Source organism: Nerophis lumbriciformis, linkage group LG10 (assembly GCF_033978685.3).
Source record: "Nerophis lumbriciformis linkage group LG10, RoL_Nlum_v2.1, whole genome shotgun sequence".
In the NCBI taxonomy this organism is placed as follows: domain Eukaryota; kingdom Metazoa; phylum Chordata; class Actinopteri; order Syngnathiformes; family Syngnathidae; genus Nerophis; species Nerophis lumbriciformis.
In genome coordinates, this window is record NC_084557.2 from 8,330,240 (window position 1) to 8,345,000 (window position 14,761).

A 14,761-nucleotide genomic window follows, 5' to 3' on the forward strand; every position below is an offset into this window, starting at 1 on the left:
TCATTGTTGAATTAAGTCATGATTTTTCAATTTCTTTAAAAGGGGTCATAATATGATTTTTTTTTCTACATTTAAAACTAGAGATGCCGATAAACGCTTTAAAATGTGATATCGAAAATTATCGGTATCTGTTTCAAAAAGTAAAATGTATGACTTTTTAAAACGCTGCTGTATGGAGTGGTACACGGACGTAGGGAGAAGTACAGAGCGCCAATAAATCTTAAAGGCACTACCTTTGCGTGCCGGCCCAATCACATAATATCTACGGCTTTTCACACACACAAGTGAATGCAAGGCATACTTGGTCAACAGCCATACAGGTCACACTGAGGGTGGCCGTATAAACAACTTTAACACTGTTACAAATATGCGCCACACTGTGAACCCACACCAAACAAGAATGACAAACACATTTCGGGAGAACATCCGCACCGTAACACAACATAAACACAATAGAACAAATCCCCAGAACCTCTTGCAGCACTAACTCTTCCGGGACGCTGCACTGCTGTAAACAATTAGCTCAAGGCTATACTGTAAGCTACGCTAAGAGCTACATCGCTAACCTAAAAATGGATTATATTACCTACTCGTCTATTGCCAAATACAGTGGGTACTGATCCAATTAAAAGTAGTTTTTGAAAAACATGACCTGGCTTCCTCCCACCCCCAAAAACATGCACCTGGGGATAGGTTGATTGGCAACACTATATTGACCTTAGTGTGTGAATGTGAGTGTTGAATGTTGTCTATCTATCTGTGTTGGCCCTGTGATGAGGTGGCCACTTGTCCAGGGTGTACGCCGCCTTCCGCCCGAATGCAGCTGAGATAGGCTCTAGCACCCCCCGCCACCCCAAAAGGGACAAGCGGTAGAAAATGGATGGTGAGGCTATTGTCTTACATTAGAAGGCTAAGATAGCTACAAATCGAGGTAATATTGCTAACGTATCATTCACGCGTTTCTAACTTACTGTTATTACTAGGGCTGCGAATCTTTGGGTGTCCCACGATTCGATTCAATATTGATTCTTGGGGTCACGATTCGATTATAAATAGATTTTTTTCGATTCAACGCGATTCTCGATTCAAAAACGATATTTTTCCGATTCAAAACGATTCTCTATTCATTCAATACATAGGATTTCAGCAGGATCTACCCCAGTCTGCTGACATGCAAGCAGAGTAGTAGATTTTTGTAAAAAGCTTTTATAATTGTAAAGGACAATGTTTTATCAACTGATTGCAATAATGTAAATTTGTTTCAACTATTAAATTAACCAAAAATATGACTTATTTTACCTTTCTGAAAATATAGGACACAGTGTGTTGTCAAGCTTATGAGATGCGATGCAAGTGTAAGCCACTGTGACACTATTGTTCATTTTTTTTTTTTTTTTTTTTTTTATAAATGTCTAATGATAATGTCAATGAAGGATCTGTAATCAGTGCTATGTTGAAATTGTAACTAATATTGATACTGTTGTTGATAATATTCATTTTTGTTTCACTACTTTTGGTTTGTTCTGTGTCGTGTTTGTGTCTCCTCTCAATTGCTCTGTTTATTGCAGTTCTGAGTGTTGCTGGGTCGGGTTTGGTTTTGGATTTGGATTGCATTGTTATGGTATTGCTGTGTATTGTTTTGTTGGATTGATTAATTAAAAAATAAAATAAATAAAAATAGAGGAAAAAAGAATTATACAAATTTTTTTAGATTTTTGAAAAATGAGAATCAATACTGAATCGCACAACGTGAGGATCGCAATTTGAATTCAAATCTATTTTTTCCCACACCCCTAGTTACTGTATTACTTACTGTTTTATTGTCTCCTCCATTTCCATAAATAGTTGGCACCGACCATTAAAAGTAGTTTTTCGGTAAATCCATCTTGATACTAGCGCAGGTTTGTAAAGCAGCACTCTTCGAAGGGGTTTGCCTTGCACACACTCAGAGTGACTTATGCAGATCCTAGATACACATAAGCTGACACCATCAGGTTAGAAAAGTAGGTTTTGCATAATAGGTCCCCTTTAATCTACCCAAAAAGAATAAATGGACAAGACAAAGTTACCACAGGTTTAGGTTTAGCCTATATGTATGGTTGTAAATGGCAGTTGTATAACCTGAAATGATCCATCTTCTGTATTTAGGTCCAATGCTATGATCCTGTTGGGAATCGCTGGACTATTGCAGCTGAGTGCCCGCAACCATGGCGATACACAGCAGCTGCTGTCTTAGGGAGTCAGATCTTCATCATGGGTGGTGACACGGAATTCACAGCGGCCTCCGCCTATCGGTTTGATTGTGAAACAAATCAGTGGACTCGCGTGGGCGACATGACCGCGAAACGGATGAGCTGCCACGCCGTGGCCTCAGGAAATAAGTTGTACGTTGTTGGAGGTTACTTCGGCACGCAGAGGTGTAAAACGTTGGATTGTTACGACCCAACATCCGACAGTTGGAACTCTATCACCACTGTGCCTTATTCTTTGATCCCTACCGCCTTTGTCAACACGTGGAAACACCTACCTGCCTAAATGGGACCCAGTTTGAGGTAAATTCTGAATGATGATAAAAGTTGTTCTGTCTGTGTCTGTTTATGTCCTGATGTCTATCTACTGTATCTATCTATTAGAATATAACTATAATTGGCAGTGATGATGAACCGCATTAAAAGTCCCAACAGTTAGAATCACCGTTTTAAATGAAAACTATCGTTACATCCCCACTATCTCGCTGTTTACGACAAGTTGTTTACAGCACCGCACATAAAAAAGGAGCGTTTGATTTGCTCCCTCTAACCCACAGGTGTCAAACTCAACGCCCGGGGGCCAAATCTGGCCCGCCACATTATTTTATGTGGCCCGCGAAAGCCTGGAAATTATATGCGTTAATAAAATGCTTAAAGGGGAACATTATCACCAGACCTATGTAAGCGTCAATATATACCTTGATGTTGCAGAAAAAAGACCATTTATTTTTTTAACCGATTTCCGAACTCTAAATGGGTGAATTTTGGCGAATTAAACGCCTTTCTATTATTCGCTCTCGGAGCGATGAAGTCACAACGTGACGTCACATCGGGAAGCAATCCGCCATTTTCTCAAACACATTACAAACACCGAGTCAAATCAGCTCTGTTATTTTCCGTTTTTTCGACTGTTTTCCGTACCTTGGAGACATCATGCCTCGTCGGTGTGTTGTCGGAGGGTGTAACAACACCAACAGGGACAGATTCAAGTTGCACCAGTGGCCCAAAGATGCGAAAGTGGCAAGAAATTGGACGTTTGTTCCCCACACTTTACCCACGAAAGTTATGCTACGACAGAGATGGCAAGAATGTGTGGATATCCTGCGATATCCCTGGCCTGCTGACATCAACTCCAAAACTGGACAGATCAGCTTTCAGGAAAAGAGAGCGGATGAGGGTATGTCTACAGAATATATTAATTGATGAAAACTGGGCTGTCTGCACTCTCAAAGTGCATGTTGTTGCCAAATGTATTTCATATGCTGTAAACCTAGTTCATAGTTGTTAGTTTCCTTTAATGCCAAACAAACACATACCAATCGTTGGTTAGAAGGCGATCGCCAAATTCGTCCTCGCTTTCTCCCGTGTCGCTGGCTGTCGTGTCGTTTTCGTCAGTTTCGCTTGCATACGGTTCAAACCGATATGGCTCAATAGCTTCAGTTTCTTCTTCAATTTCGTTTTCGCTACCTGCCTCCACACTACAACCATCCGTTTCAATACATGCGTAATCTGTTGAATCACTTAAGCCGCTGAAATCCGAGTCTGAATCCGAGCTAATGTCGCTATACCTTGCTGTTCTAACCACCATGTTTGTTTGTATTGGCTTCACTATGTGACGTCACAGGAAAATGGACGGGTGTGTGTATAACGATGGTTAGAATCAGGCACTTTGAAGCTTTTTTTAGGGATATTGCGTGATGGGTAAAATTTTGAAAAAAACTTAGAAAATTAAAATAAGCCACTGGGAACTGATTTTTAATGGTTTTAACCCTTCTGAAATTGCGATAATGTTCCCCTTTAATCTTTTCTTACTAAATATATTCTTTCCCTTTTGACATTAAAAACCATGTACTGCATGCAACTGCATATCTTTTAAAATGCAATATTATCAAAATCAAAACATTATATTATCATATATTCCAAAAATTGTTTTTGTTAAAATAAAGATAAATACTGTACTTAAATATCTGCTTGACTTACGATCAATCAAATTGTAGACTGTGAAATTGACAATAGATTTCACAGTTAAATTCCGCCGACTGAGTTTTTTTTACTGTAAAATCAACTTCCATATACAGTAAGACACTAAAACATAAAAAAAACATTTAAAAAAAAAAAAGAAAGATTTTTACGGTAAAAAAAAAACTGGCAGCGCTGTTGCTTGAATTTTACCACTAAAAAAAGTGGAATTGTTTTTTATGTGCTGTAAAAAAAAAAAAACACTGCTTTTACTGTAAAATTCTGGTGACTGAGCTGCAAGTTTTTAAAGTAAAATATAAATATTTTTTTTGCAGCTTATGTAAAAAAAATATATTGTTTATGTATTACATATATACATGTATATTCATATATTGCTCATTTTTAAAAGCGGCCCTCTGAGGGCAACCATAAACCCTGCTCTAACCCACCGACAGCACAGTTATCATAGCTATTTTTTAATGTTATTGGATTTATCGGTATGATGTCCTAATCTTTCATATCGTTCCGATATTTATCGTGAACCCCTATTTTTCCATTTCACTTTTGTTGTTTACAACTGATGCAGACTGACAATACAACAATGAACTGCATTCAGCATGCATGATAGGTCACATCTGTCTGTTTAAACTTGCTAGTGTTTTTCCTGCAGCTAACCACTGTTATTCAGACTCACTGTGAGTTGGAGCTTATCCCAGCTGAGAGACAGTTACACTCTGGACTGGTCGCAAGTCAATCATGGACACTTACTATTAGTTATTTTTTTCCTATAAATTAGCAGTTAGCAACAATACATTTCAGTATATAACAACATACTGTAAGAATCCGTTGACGGGCATGTTTTCAAATGATTTTACAAGATTTATGCTTGATGAAGGATTTGTACATAATCACTTCGGAGTAGTAACCTTTTGGCAAAATGTTATCTTAAACTATCTTTATTTATCATATTAAGGCAAATTTATCAACATTAACTTTGCATGCATTTTGGTCAAATATAAAAACAACCGCACCTCAACTTTTTTGACAGCCATCATATTTTCTGTCCTTCTCTTTTTTAGGTGTGCATGTCATCCACTGACTGGCTGAAAAAAACTGAAAAGAATCCACCCTGCAGATGTCTTCCGGCGAGGACTGAATGTAGACACAGAGTCTTAAAATGACTTTGTCTCGGTCTGTATTGGAGCATCGAGATCTTACAATTAATTGTTCAAGAGTTGTTCTGTATGGGATACTTTCAGAGCAATAATCTGGTATAGCACAAATAGACCTCACATATGGACAGGTTGGTGTATTTGTTCGCCAATGAATCACTCACTAAGTAGGGTTGGGCATCGTTTGAATTTGGACCATTCCGATTCCTCATTCGGTTCCAGTTCCCAATGTTTCTCCATTTGGATTTTTTAAGAGGCGGGGTCAAAAATAAATTTCTCATGGGGCTATTTACAACCAGTATAACTTTTGAATTTGTGTATACATATATTATGAAGATTTTTTTTCCGCACTTTTACAAAAGTTTCACTTTATTTTTGTAAACCTCATTTAAAAAACATCCTGTCTTTTATATGTTAGAATGCGTTACCATGTTCCCACTGATGTGGACTAACCTGCTGAAGAAAATCAAACAACCAAAAAAGAACAACCTGTCCAGTGTAAAATTAAGTTTTACTTAACTGATTGGACTTGGAGGAAGGTCATTGAGCAGCCCATCAAAGACAGGCCGCTTTATTAATTTTATGTTGGTATCAATCGTATTCTACTTTTTCGAAAAATTAAGCGCCTCCACATGGTTGCACACACAACTCCTGGTTCTTCTTTGTTGGTGTTTGCCAGCTATTTCTTCCCGTCACCCAACTGGGAATCTAAAACACAGTAGGGATCAGCATTTTTAAAATTTGGACAGTTCCAGGAAAATCGTAATCGTAATGTAAGTCCCAGTTCCCATCGATGCTCGATGCCCAACCCCAAGTGAGTGAATAAAAAGTCTTAAATTTACATTCCAATTCCAAAGTCATGAATGTGAACAGCATTTTGCTGCGAAAATGATCCAAAACCAAAAGTTAATTTTTTGGGGGGGCTTTCAATGACTCTACCATAAACAGCTTTGACAGGAAACGATCAAAATTGTTTCATCCAAAAGTATTAATATTTAGTTTGAGCACTACCTTAATTCTCTTGGGCATGGAATCACAGGATTCACAGGTTGTTACTGGAATCCTCTTTTAAAATGACACCACAGAGCTGGTGGATGTTAGACACCTTGTACGGCCTGTAGGTGCTTAATTGGATTGCGGCCTAGGGGCATACTTGGCTACTCTCATCAACTTCAGCTTTCTCAGCAAGTTTGTCATGCAGCCCCCATACCACAACATTACCACCACCAGGTTTGACCATAGGCTGTAGTCCTCTCTCTTTTTTTCAAGCTCTCAAGCAATATGAAGGGAACTGAATCAACACCTGTTCCAAGTAGAAGCTGCCTTGGTAAAACTGCTGGAGGACTTCATTGTCAGATTGTTACTGATCTTTTTCCGAGGACATGTTTGTGCAGCACAATCCTTCTCTTTCTCTAATCCTTAGAAGTGTCTTTGCTATGAGGTACTGTGTTAAACATCCATTGTCCAGTATAAGATATTTATGCACAAATCACCTACTTAATGAGTGTGTGGTCCACTCTATTGTGTTGCCAGCTATTCCCACAACTATGGCTTTATCTTATTTTACAAGAGTCAGTAAATCTATACAGTGGTATCTCAGGATACAAAGTGCCTCAACTTACACGGTTTTCGATATATGTTCCTCGGCCAATTGTTATCCCTTAGGTCAGGGGTCGGCAACCCGCGGCTCCGGAGCCGCATGCGGCTCTTTGATCACTCTGATGCGGCTCAGCAGCTTACTTGCCGAACCCCCCAATTTTCTGTGAGACTTCCGGATTTCAGTGCCTCTCGCAGAAATCTCCCGGAATTAATAGTCACCGATTTTCACCCTTACAGCAATAATAAGGGCGTGCCGTGATAGTACAACATTTGGCGCCCTCTACAGCCTGTATTAACAACGTACCAGCCCAACTCTTGTTATGCAAAATACATTTTCTGCTTGCACACGTACGTGACAGCAAGGCATACTTGGTCAACAGCCACACAAGTTACACTGACGGTGACCATATAAAACAACTTTAACACTCTTACTAATAATGCGCCACACTTTGAACCAAAACCAAACAAGAATGACAAACACATTTCGGGAGAACATCTGCACCTTAACACAACATAAACACAACAGAACAAACAACCAGAATCCCATGCAGCCCTGACTCTTCCGGCTACATTATACACCCCTGCTACCACCAAACCCCGCCCCCACCCCAACCCTGCTCCCTCACACATCAACCCCCCCCTCTCTCTGTGCGTCGGTTGAGGTGGGCGGGGTTTGATAGCAGGGGTGTATAATGTATCCCGGAAGAGTTAGGGCTGCATGGGATTCTGGGTATTTGTCCTGTTGTGTTTATGTTGTGTTACGGTGCAGATGTTCTCCCGAAATGTGTTTGTCATTCTTGTTTGGTGTGGGTTCACAGTGTGGCGCATTATTAGTAAGAGTGTTAAAGTTTTTTTTATACCGCCACCGTCAGTGTAACCTGTGTGGTTGTTGAACAAGTATGCCTTGCTGTTACCTACTTAAGCAAGTGGAAGCCCCATACAACGTGTGGCTGATCAGGCACGCTGGTTGTAGTAGGCGCTATATGCTTTACCATCACGGCACGCGTGAGACTGACAAGCGCTACTCATTTGAAACCCGCGTGCCGCACCAGCTTAAAAATTCCATACAAAGGTGTGGGCGGCGTGTCTGAGACCCCTGGTTTATACATAGCACAAAGCAAAAAAAAAACTTTGTATGCAATGTTATTTCATTTAAAATTTCAAAAATGTTTGCGGCTCCCATTGTTTTCTATAATTTGTGAAACTGGTCAAAATGGCTCTTTGACTGGTAAAGGTTGCCGACCCCTGCCTTAGGTTATGAGTAAAAGTTTAGGTTACGATCTTCCCCACAGCTAGTTGGCATAGCGAATGTCACAGTGAACCTGGTTACATCCGGTCTTACTCACGAGCATTAGCTTATAGCTAGAGATGGACATACCTTTTTGTTTCTCCAAAAAATGGGAAGGAAGAAAGTGAGTGTGAATGACCATGTTGAGGAGAAGTGGATCATATTCAACGAATTAAAGAAATCATCAAAAACAGCTCGGTGAAGCAGTTTACTGACGCAGAATAAGTCGATAATGAAAGCCAAGGATTTGAAAACGTCTAAACGGCAGACATGTATCCATGAAAATATGGAGCAGCTGCTGATAATGTTTGACTGAGAAGCAGCTCCAATGAGCTAGACTTAGACTTAGACAAACTTGAATGAAATTCCCTTATTATTACATTTCATAAAACTATAGTAGTTGTTAATACTACATTCTATTGCAATGTTTTTCATACAATATTTACTCTCTAAAAGTTTGTTTTTATTTTTAAAAGGCATGTTACATGTAAAAATTGTGCTGTTTGAGGGGGCCTAGCACCGATTAAATTGATCCCAATTCATTTCAGTCGGCGACAATGTTTCACAATAAGAAATTTTATAGGTATTAGCTGCGTCACTGAACGAATGAAACTCGTATTCCGAGGTACCGCTGTACAGAAGAAAAAAAAAGTGACCACACTTAAGTCATATCCCAGTTTAACTTCTATGGTTTTGTCTCCTTAGAAGATATATCCTAAAATGTTCCTGTAGTGGGAGGGTGTACTCACTTTAGTTAGATACTCTACAGACACATCATGGGCATACATTTCATATTTGTTTTGGCCCCTCAATGACTTATTTCGACTATTCCTTTTTTTTTATAAGCGGTAATACAAGGTGCATGAAAGATTTGTTTAAACAAGAATTGTAGCTTCCGACATAATTTAGTCTGCAAATTGAGCCACAAACGTAAATAGTGTTTGGGTTGGGTTTTAGGAAGGCTTTTCCAGAAGCTTAATTCCAAAACCAGTTTTGATGTTTGGGATCATTGTGACCAAGTTTCAACTGTCTAACTGTTGAATTCTACTTAGTTACTACTTAGTTCCTGTCTGGATATTGGTTCATTCAATAAGTGTTGGCATTTTATATATATCTGAATAGTAAAACGTTAGCTGCAATTATGACCATGAATAATAATATTATTGGGCTTAATTGTGTCAAGTTAAAAGATATTCTGGAACCACCATTGATCAGTCCCTTCAGGAATTTGCAATGTCCAAATCGCGATAATTCATGCAAGTTCAAGCAATCTCCGCACATTATGCACGGCATTGTAACTTAGGCAGCAATTTACTTGCACATTTTGGCCAATGGAATTTTTCTAAATTTTCTAGGTAATGGTAAAAAAAACATTTTGCAACCCTTTGCTGTACTCGCTAGTTTACATGTATTTATATATGTATTTGACAATTATTTATGGTAATTAAAAACATAGTTTTATCTGCAAAGATGATGTAAAATTTACAGCAATAGCTCGCTCTGAACAGTTCGGGGTTAAGTGCATTGGAAGATAAATGAATGTTAAAGCTGGACGAACACTTTTTAAGCGTAAAACATACACAGAGAATGTCTGCAATTTGGAGACAGCATGCGATAATGAAAACTTTGATGTTGCTTCTTTCTCTAATTCTCATTAATTATCACTATTACTGGTTATAATTATTAAAACAGTACAGTAATTTGATAATGAGTTTGTGCTCTTACTGCCATCTAAGATCTACTTTTAAGTCTGTGTGGTATAAATTGAGTAAATCATCAATACAGTATTTATTTTTCAATTCCTTTTGAAATGTGTTTTTTGAGGTTGGATTTACAAGGAACACGTAAAACATTAATAACAAATGTATAAAATCACAGGTTGATTGAATGTTAAAAAAGGCCTTAAAACATTGCACCTTTTGACGGAACTTTCTAAAAAAGATGCCGTAATTCCGGGCATTTTTTAGGCTGCGACGGTCAACAAAAAAATGCTTGTGAAGTCTTGGAGGGACTAACTTACTCAAATATTTATGGGACTATATTTTTACGTCTATCATAATCTGGATTTTACTGTAAATGAGTGAAAACTAATTCAAACTTCTGCATCCAATTCTTGTTTATACAAATCATTGAACATGTACTGTATATTGTATAATCTGTAAAAAAAACTAAGGAAGTACAAACACCGCAGAACAGACATAATCAGTCGGGGTCTCGAAATGACTATGACTATGATTATTGTATGTAAAGCTCTAAGGGTTTTAATTGGACATGGCCCAATAATTAATAATATTAAGTGAAGTGAATTATATTTATATAGCGCTTTTCTCTAGTGACTCAAAGCGCTTTACATAGTGAAAGCCAATATCTAAGTTACATTTAAACCAGTGTGGGTGGCACTGGGAGTAGGTAAAGTGTCTTGCCCAAGGACACAACGGCAGCGACTAGGATGGCGGAAGCGGGAATCGAACCTGTAACCCTCAAGTTGCTGGCACGACCACTCTACCAACCGAGCTATGCCGCCCCATTAGTATTATGCCTCAACAGCAAACATACTTATAGTAAAGATCTGAATCTTTGTCACCAATTTTAGCCATGAGCTACCCTAACCAGTGTGTCACATGATTTAAAAAGTATTTAGTATCTTTTCATTCCATGTACTAATGTGGGATGTGGTGTTTATGACCATTTGTGGCCCTGCAGTTAAGCTGTGGACATTTTTTTATTTCATTCCTAACTGATTATGAACATACAGTACAGGCCAAAAGTTTGGACACACCTTCTTATTTCAATGCATTTTCACGACTATTTACATTGTAGATTGTCACATCAAAACTATGAACACATGTGGAGTTATGTACTGAACAAAAAAAGGTGAAATAACTAAAAACATGTGTTATATTCTAGTTTCTTCAAAATAGCCACCCTTTGCTCTGATTATTGCTTTGCACACTCTTGGCATTCTCTCTATGAGCTTCAAGAGGTAGTCACCTGAAATGGTTTTCACTTCACAGGCGTACTTTTAGTTCATCGGGAGAATTCCAAGAGTGTGCAAAGCAGTAATCAGAGCAAGGGTGGCTATTTTGAAGAAACTAGAATATAAAACATGTTTTTTGTTATTTCACCTTTTTTTTTATTAAGTACCGTATTTTTCGGAGTATAAGTCGCACCGGAGTATAAGTCACACCTGCCGAAAATGCATAATAAAGAAGGAAAAAACATATATAAGTCGCACTGGAGCCCGGCCAAACTATGAAAAAAACTGCGACTTATAGTCCAAAAAATACGGTACATAAATTCACGTGTTCATTCATAGTTTTGATGTGACAATCTACAATGTAAATAGTCATGAAAATAAAGAAAACTCATTGAATGAGAAGGTTTGTCCAAACTTTTGGCCTGTACTGTATACATCAATGTATAATCATGTGATTTTTTTGATTTTTTATTATTCTGTTGATGATATTCGGAGGGGTTCACAGTTTTTGTGTTTGGCATAAAAACAGCATTTGAGTACTGAGTACTACATCAGGGTACTGGACATTTTAACCCTGAGGAACACCATGGGGCATTTTTATACTTTATTCGGTGATGATCCTAGTTTTAATGAATTTTGCTAGCATTTCATTTGAAGTCTGTTTTTCTTCAGCGCCAGTGTCTTTTTTTTTTTACTTTTTCATAACACTTTATACTCGACTGACGTTTTGCACCCTTTGTGGCAGAATTGTACACGTACACAAATAGCTTAGTTGTTTCTCCTTCGGGGACCAGAAATGACTTATGACATTGTTTTGCCCTGTATACTGTGGGCTTTTATTTTGAAAGCAGTGCTTTGCCAAGCTTTGTGACACTTTCGTTTAAAGGGTTAAAATTCCGCAAGTGTTTGGTCGTTTTGAACATGTCTTGTTTAACTGATTTAGGGAGACAAAACCGATATAAATCAACTTTTATGCGTGTACATTTTTACCACAAAGGTTTTGAGAAGGTGCTTACTTGAATTCTGGCACAACATACAAATATGAAGCAGACTTAAGCACCCTTAGCTGGATTTTTTTGTAAATATCGATTTACCAAACACATTTAATGAGCGCAACTTTCGTATTTTACATTTCACATCATTGGAAATTGCATGTGAACTACTCTGTATTGTTTATTGTTTTTCAAAGCACAAATAATGACAAGCACATAAAAGCTTCATGGAATGTGTACTTCAAGCTCTTTTTGAAGGCGTGTGTTTCCATGGAGACTGAGATTGGAGAGTGGACACAACACCAGTCACTGTCACAGTAACCTTTTAAACCCTGGGCCGATATTCTGGAGTTAAAGAAAGACGAACCAAAAATAAATGTGTATTTTTCTCTGTATTTACAAGGTCTACATCAGGGGTCTCAAACTCAATTTACCCAGGGGCCGCTCGAGGTAGTCATGGTGAGGCTGCTTCAAAATCACGTTCATGTCACCTTTTCTACCAGCAGCTATAGGGACTGAGCTATGGTCGGTCTTAAATCAGTATAAAAAAATGCTTTTATTTTGACACTGTTGAGTTTCCCCGGAGATGGTCAGAGACACTTGGGCTTGATTAACGCAGGTTGCTTTTTGTGTCTGCACTGATATTATAGACCAGACTTGGGCAAATTAAGACCTGGGGGCCACATGAGGCCCGTTAAAGATTTTCAATCTGGCCCGCCAGACATTTCCAAATACTTTTTTTTAGATCTTTAAGATGGAAAGTGTAGCTGCCATTATGATGTGCAGTGATGTTTTCTAATGACCGGAGTCTTGAACCATACAAAGTATTTCAATGGTTGGAATATGTGCTTTTGCATGATATACTAGTTACTATGGTAATCTAATTAGTTACTATGGTAATCTAAGTCACAGCAGCTCAGACAAGGCACCAAGCAATGTGGGTGGGGAGCGTTTCCACAGAGTGTTTCCAGACCCTGAAATGTGGGTGTCAGGGACAGACGTGGAAGGAGATTTTTACAACAAAGTTCTAAAGCTTAGTGATATATCAGATTATAGGTGGGGTTTTTTTTGTCAGGCTTGCCCCTGACAGTTTGGTTGTGTTTTAGTTTTTCCTCTGTGTGTGTAGTATTTCCTGTCAGCGCTCTTGTTTTGGTTCTGTTTCCTGTTTGTCTCCCTGAGTGCTGTGTCCCCTAAGCTGTGGCTGATTGGCACCTGGCCACACCTGGTGTCAATCAGCCAGCTGCTATTTATATCTGCCCTACCCTCCAGTCACTGCTGGATTATTGTCATTGTCATTGTCATTACTACCTGTCTTAATACTTGTCTACCCGCTGGTTGCGGGGACACTGGATTACCGGTATTATGTCAGAGTTTGTTGGTGACGAACCCCAAGATGCAGAGATGACGGCAGGCATAGAGCGAGAAAACATGATTTAATTCTATAGCAAAAAAACAAACAAAAGGGAACAAACAAAAGGCGCGCACAAGGCGGAGAACAAACTTGGCTATGAACTAAAATAGCACAGAGGCTAACTGTGGACAAGAAACAAAAACACTTACTGTGACACGAAGGAACTAGGACATGAGCAGAGTGAAACAAAAGTAGACAGAGCTACAACGACAAGTATTAAGACAGGTAGTAATGACAATGACAATAATCCAGCAGTGACTGGAGGGTAGGGCAGGTATAAATAGCAGCTGGCTGATTGACACCAGGTGTGGCCAGGTGCCAATCAGCCACAGCTGAGGGGACACAGCACTCAGGGAGACAAACAGGAAACAGAACCAAAACAAGAGCGCTGACAGGAAATACTACACACACAGAGGAAAAACTAAAACACAACCAAACTGTCAGGGGCAAGCCTGACATTTTTTTACCCTTTGCGTTCATATTTCTCTGTGTTTGTTGCATTTTTGTTGCGGTTTGCTTAATTGTAAAATATGTGGATGGAGAGGGGGTGTGACGTTCATATGTTGTCAATATTCAGTGTTTTATCCTTCATAGTTAATTCATTCATTTTTTATTTATCTCCCTCATTGATGTGCATTTTTTTATCAATAGACAATTAAACTTTAGCAACTAAACACATATTTACACACCTATGCTTGAGAAGGAACAGGATGAAGAAAATCTGATATTTCCTGCCCCCTTCAACATAATAAGTAGTCTTACTTCATGGATAGCCCAGATTCACAAGCATACAAACCAAACAAATACATCCAGATATAATGAAAACAAACAAAAAACACACACAAAAAAAAAACAAGTGCAAAACTTCATTAAGTACAAACCGAACAAAAAAAGTAATATACACCTCACGGGATGATACAAAACAAATACAAAATAGTTAATATTGTAAATCCCACATTCTTTGTTTGTACATTCTGGGTGTCTCATTCAGTAAACATTTTTTAAATTCCATTCTGTTTTTTAAGGCGGTCTGTCATAACGTTTTTAGCGTTCAATCAGACATTATTGTGAGGTTTTGTATTAGTGTTCCTAAAAATAGATATACCGGCCCCCA

The 14,761-nt window shown here is 38.5% G+C and overlaps 1 protein-coding gene across 4 annotated transcripts in view; it reads left to right on the forward strand.

Moving 5' to 3' along the window:
• enc2 (ectodermal-neural cortex 2) overlaps window positions 1–6,570 on the forward strand; it is a 29,924-nt gene extending 23,354 nt beyond the window's left edge. For all 4 annotated transcript variants that reach the window (XM_061970340.2, XM_061970337.2, XM_061970338.2 and 1 more), the window contains exons 11-12: window positions 2,149–2,552; window positions 5,288–6,570. In XM_061970340.2, the coding sequence (XP_061826324.1) occupies window positions 2,149–2,535 (387 nt within the window). In that variant the 3' untranslated portion in view covers window positions 2,536–2,552; window positions 5,288–6,570. The remainder of the gene's footprint in view (window positions 1–2,148; window positions 2,553–5,287) is intronic.
• Window positions 6,571–14,761: the final 8,191 nt, after the last annotated feature.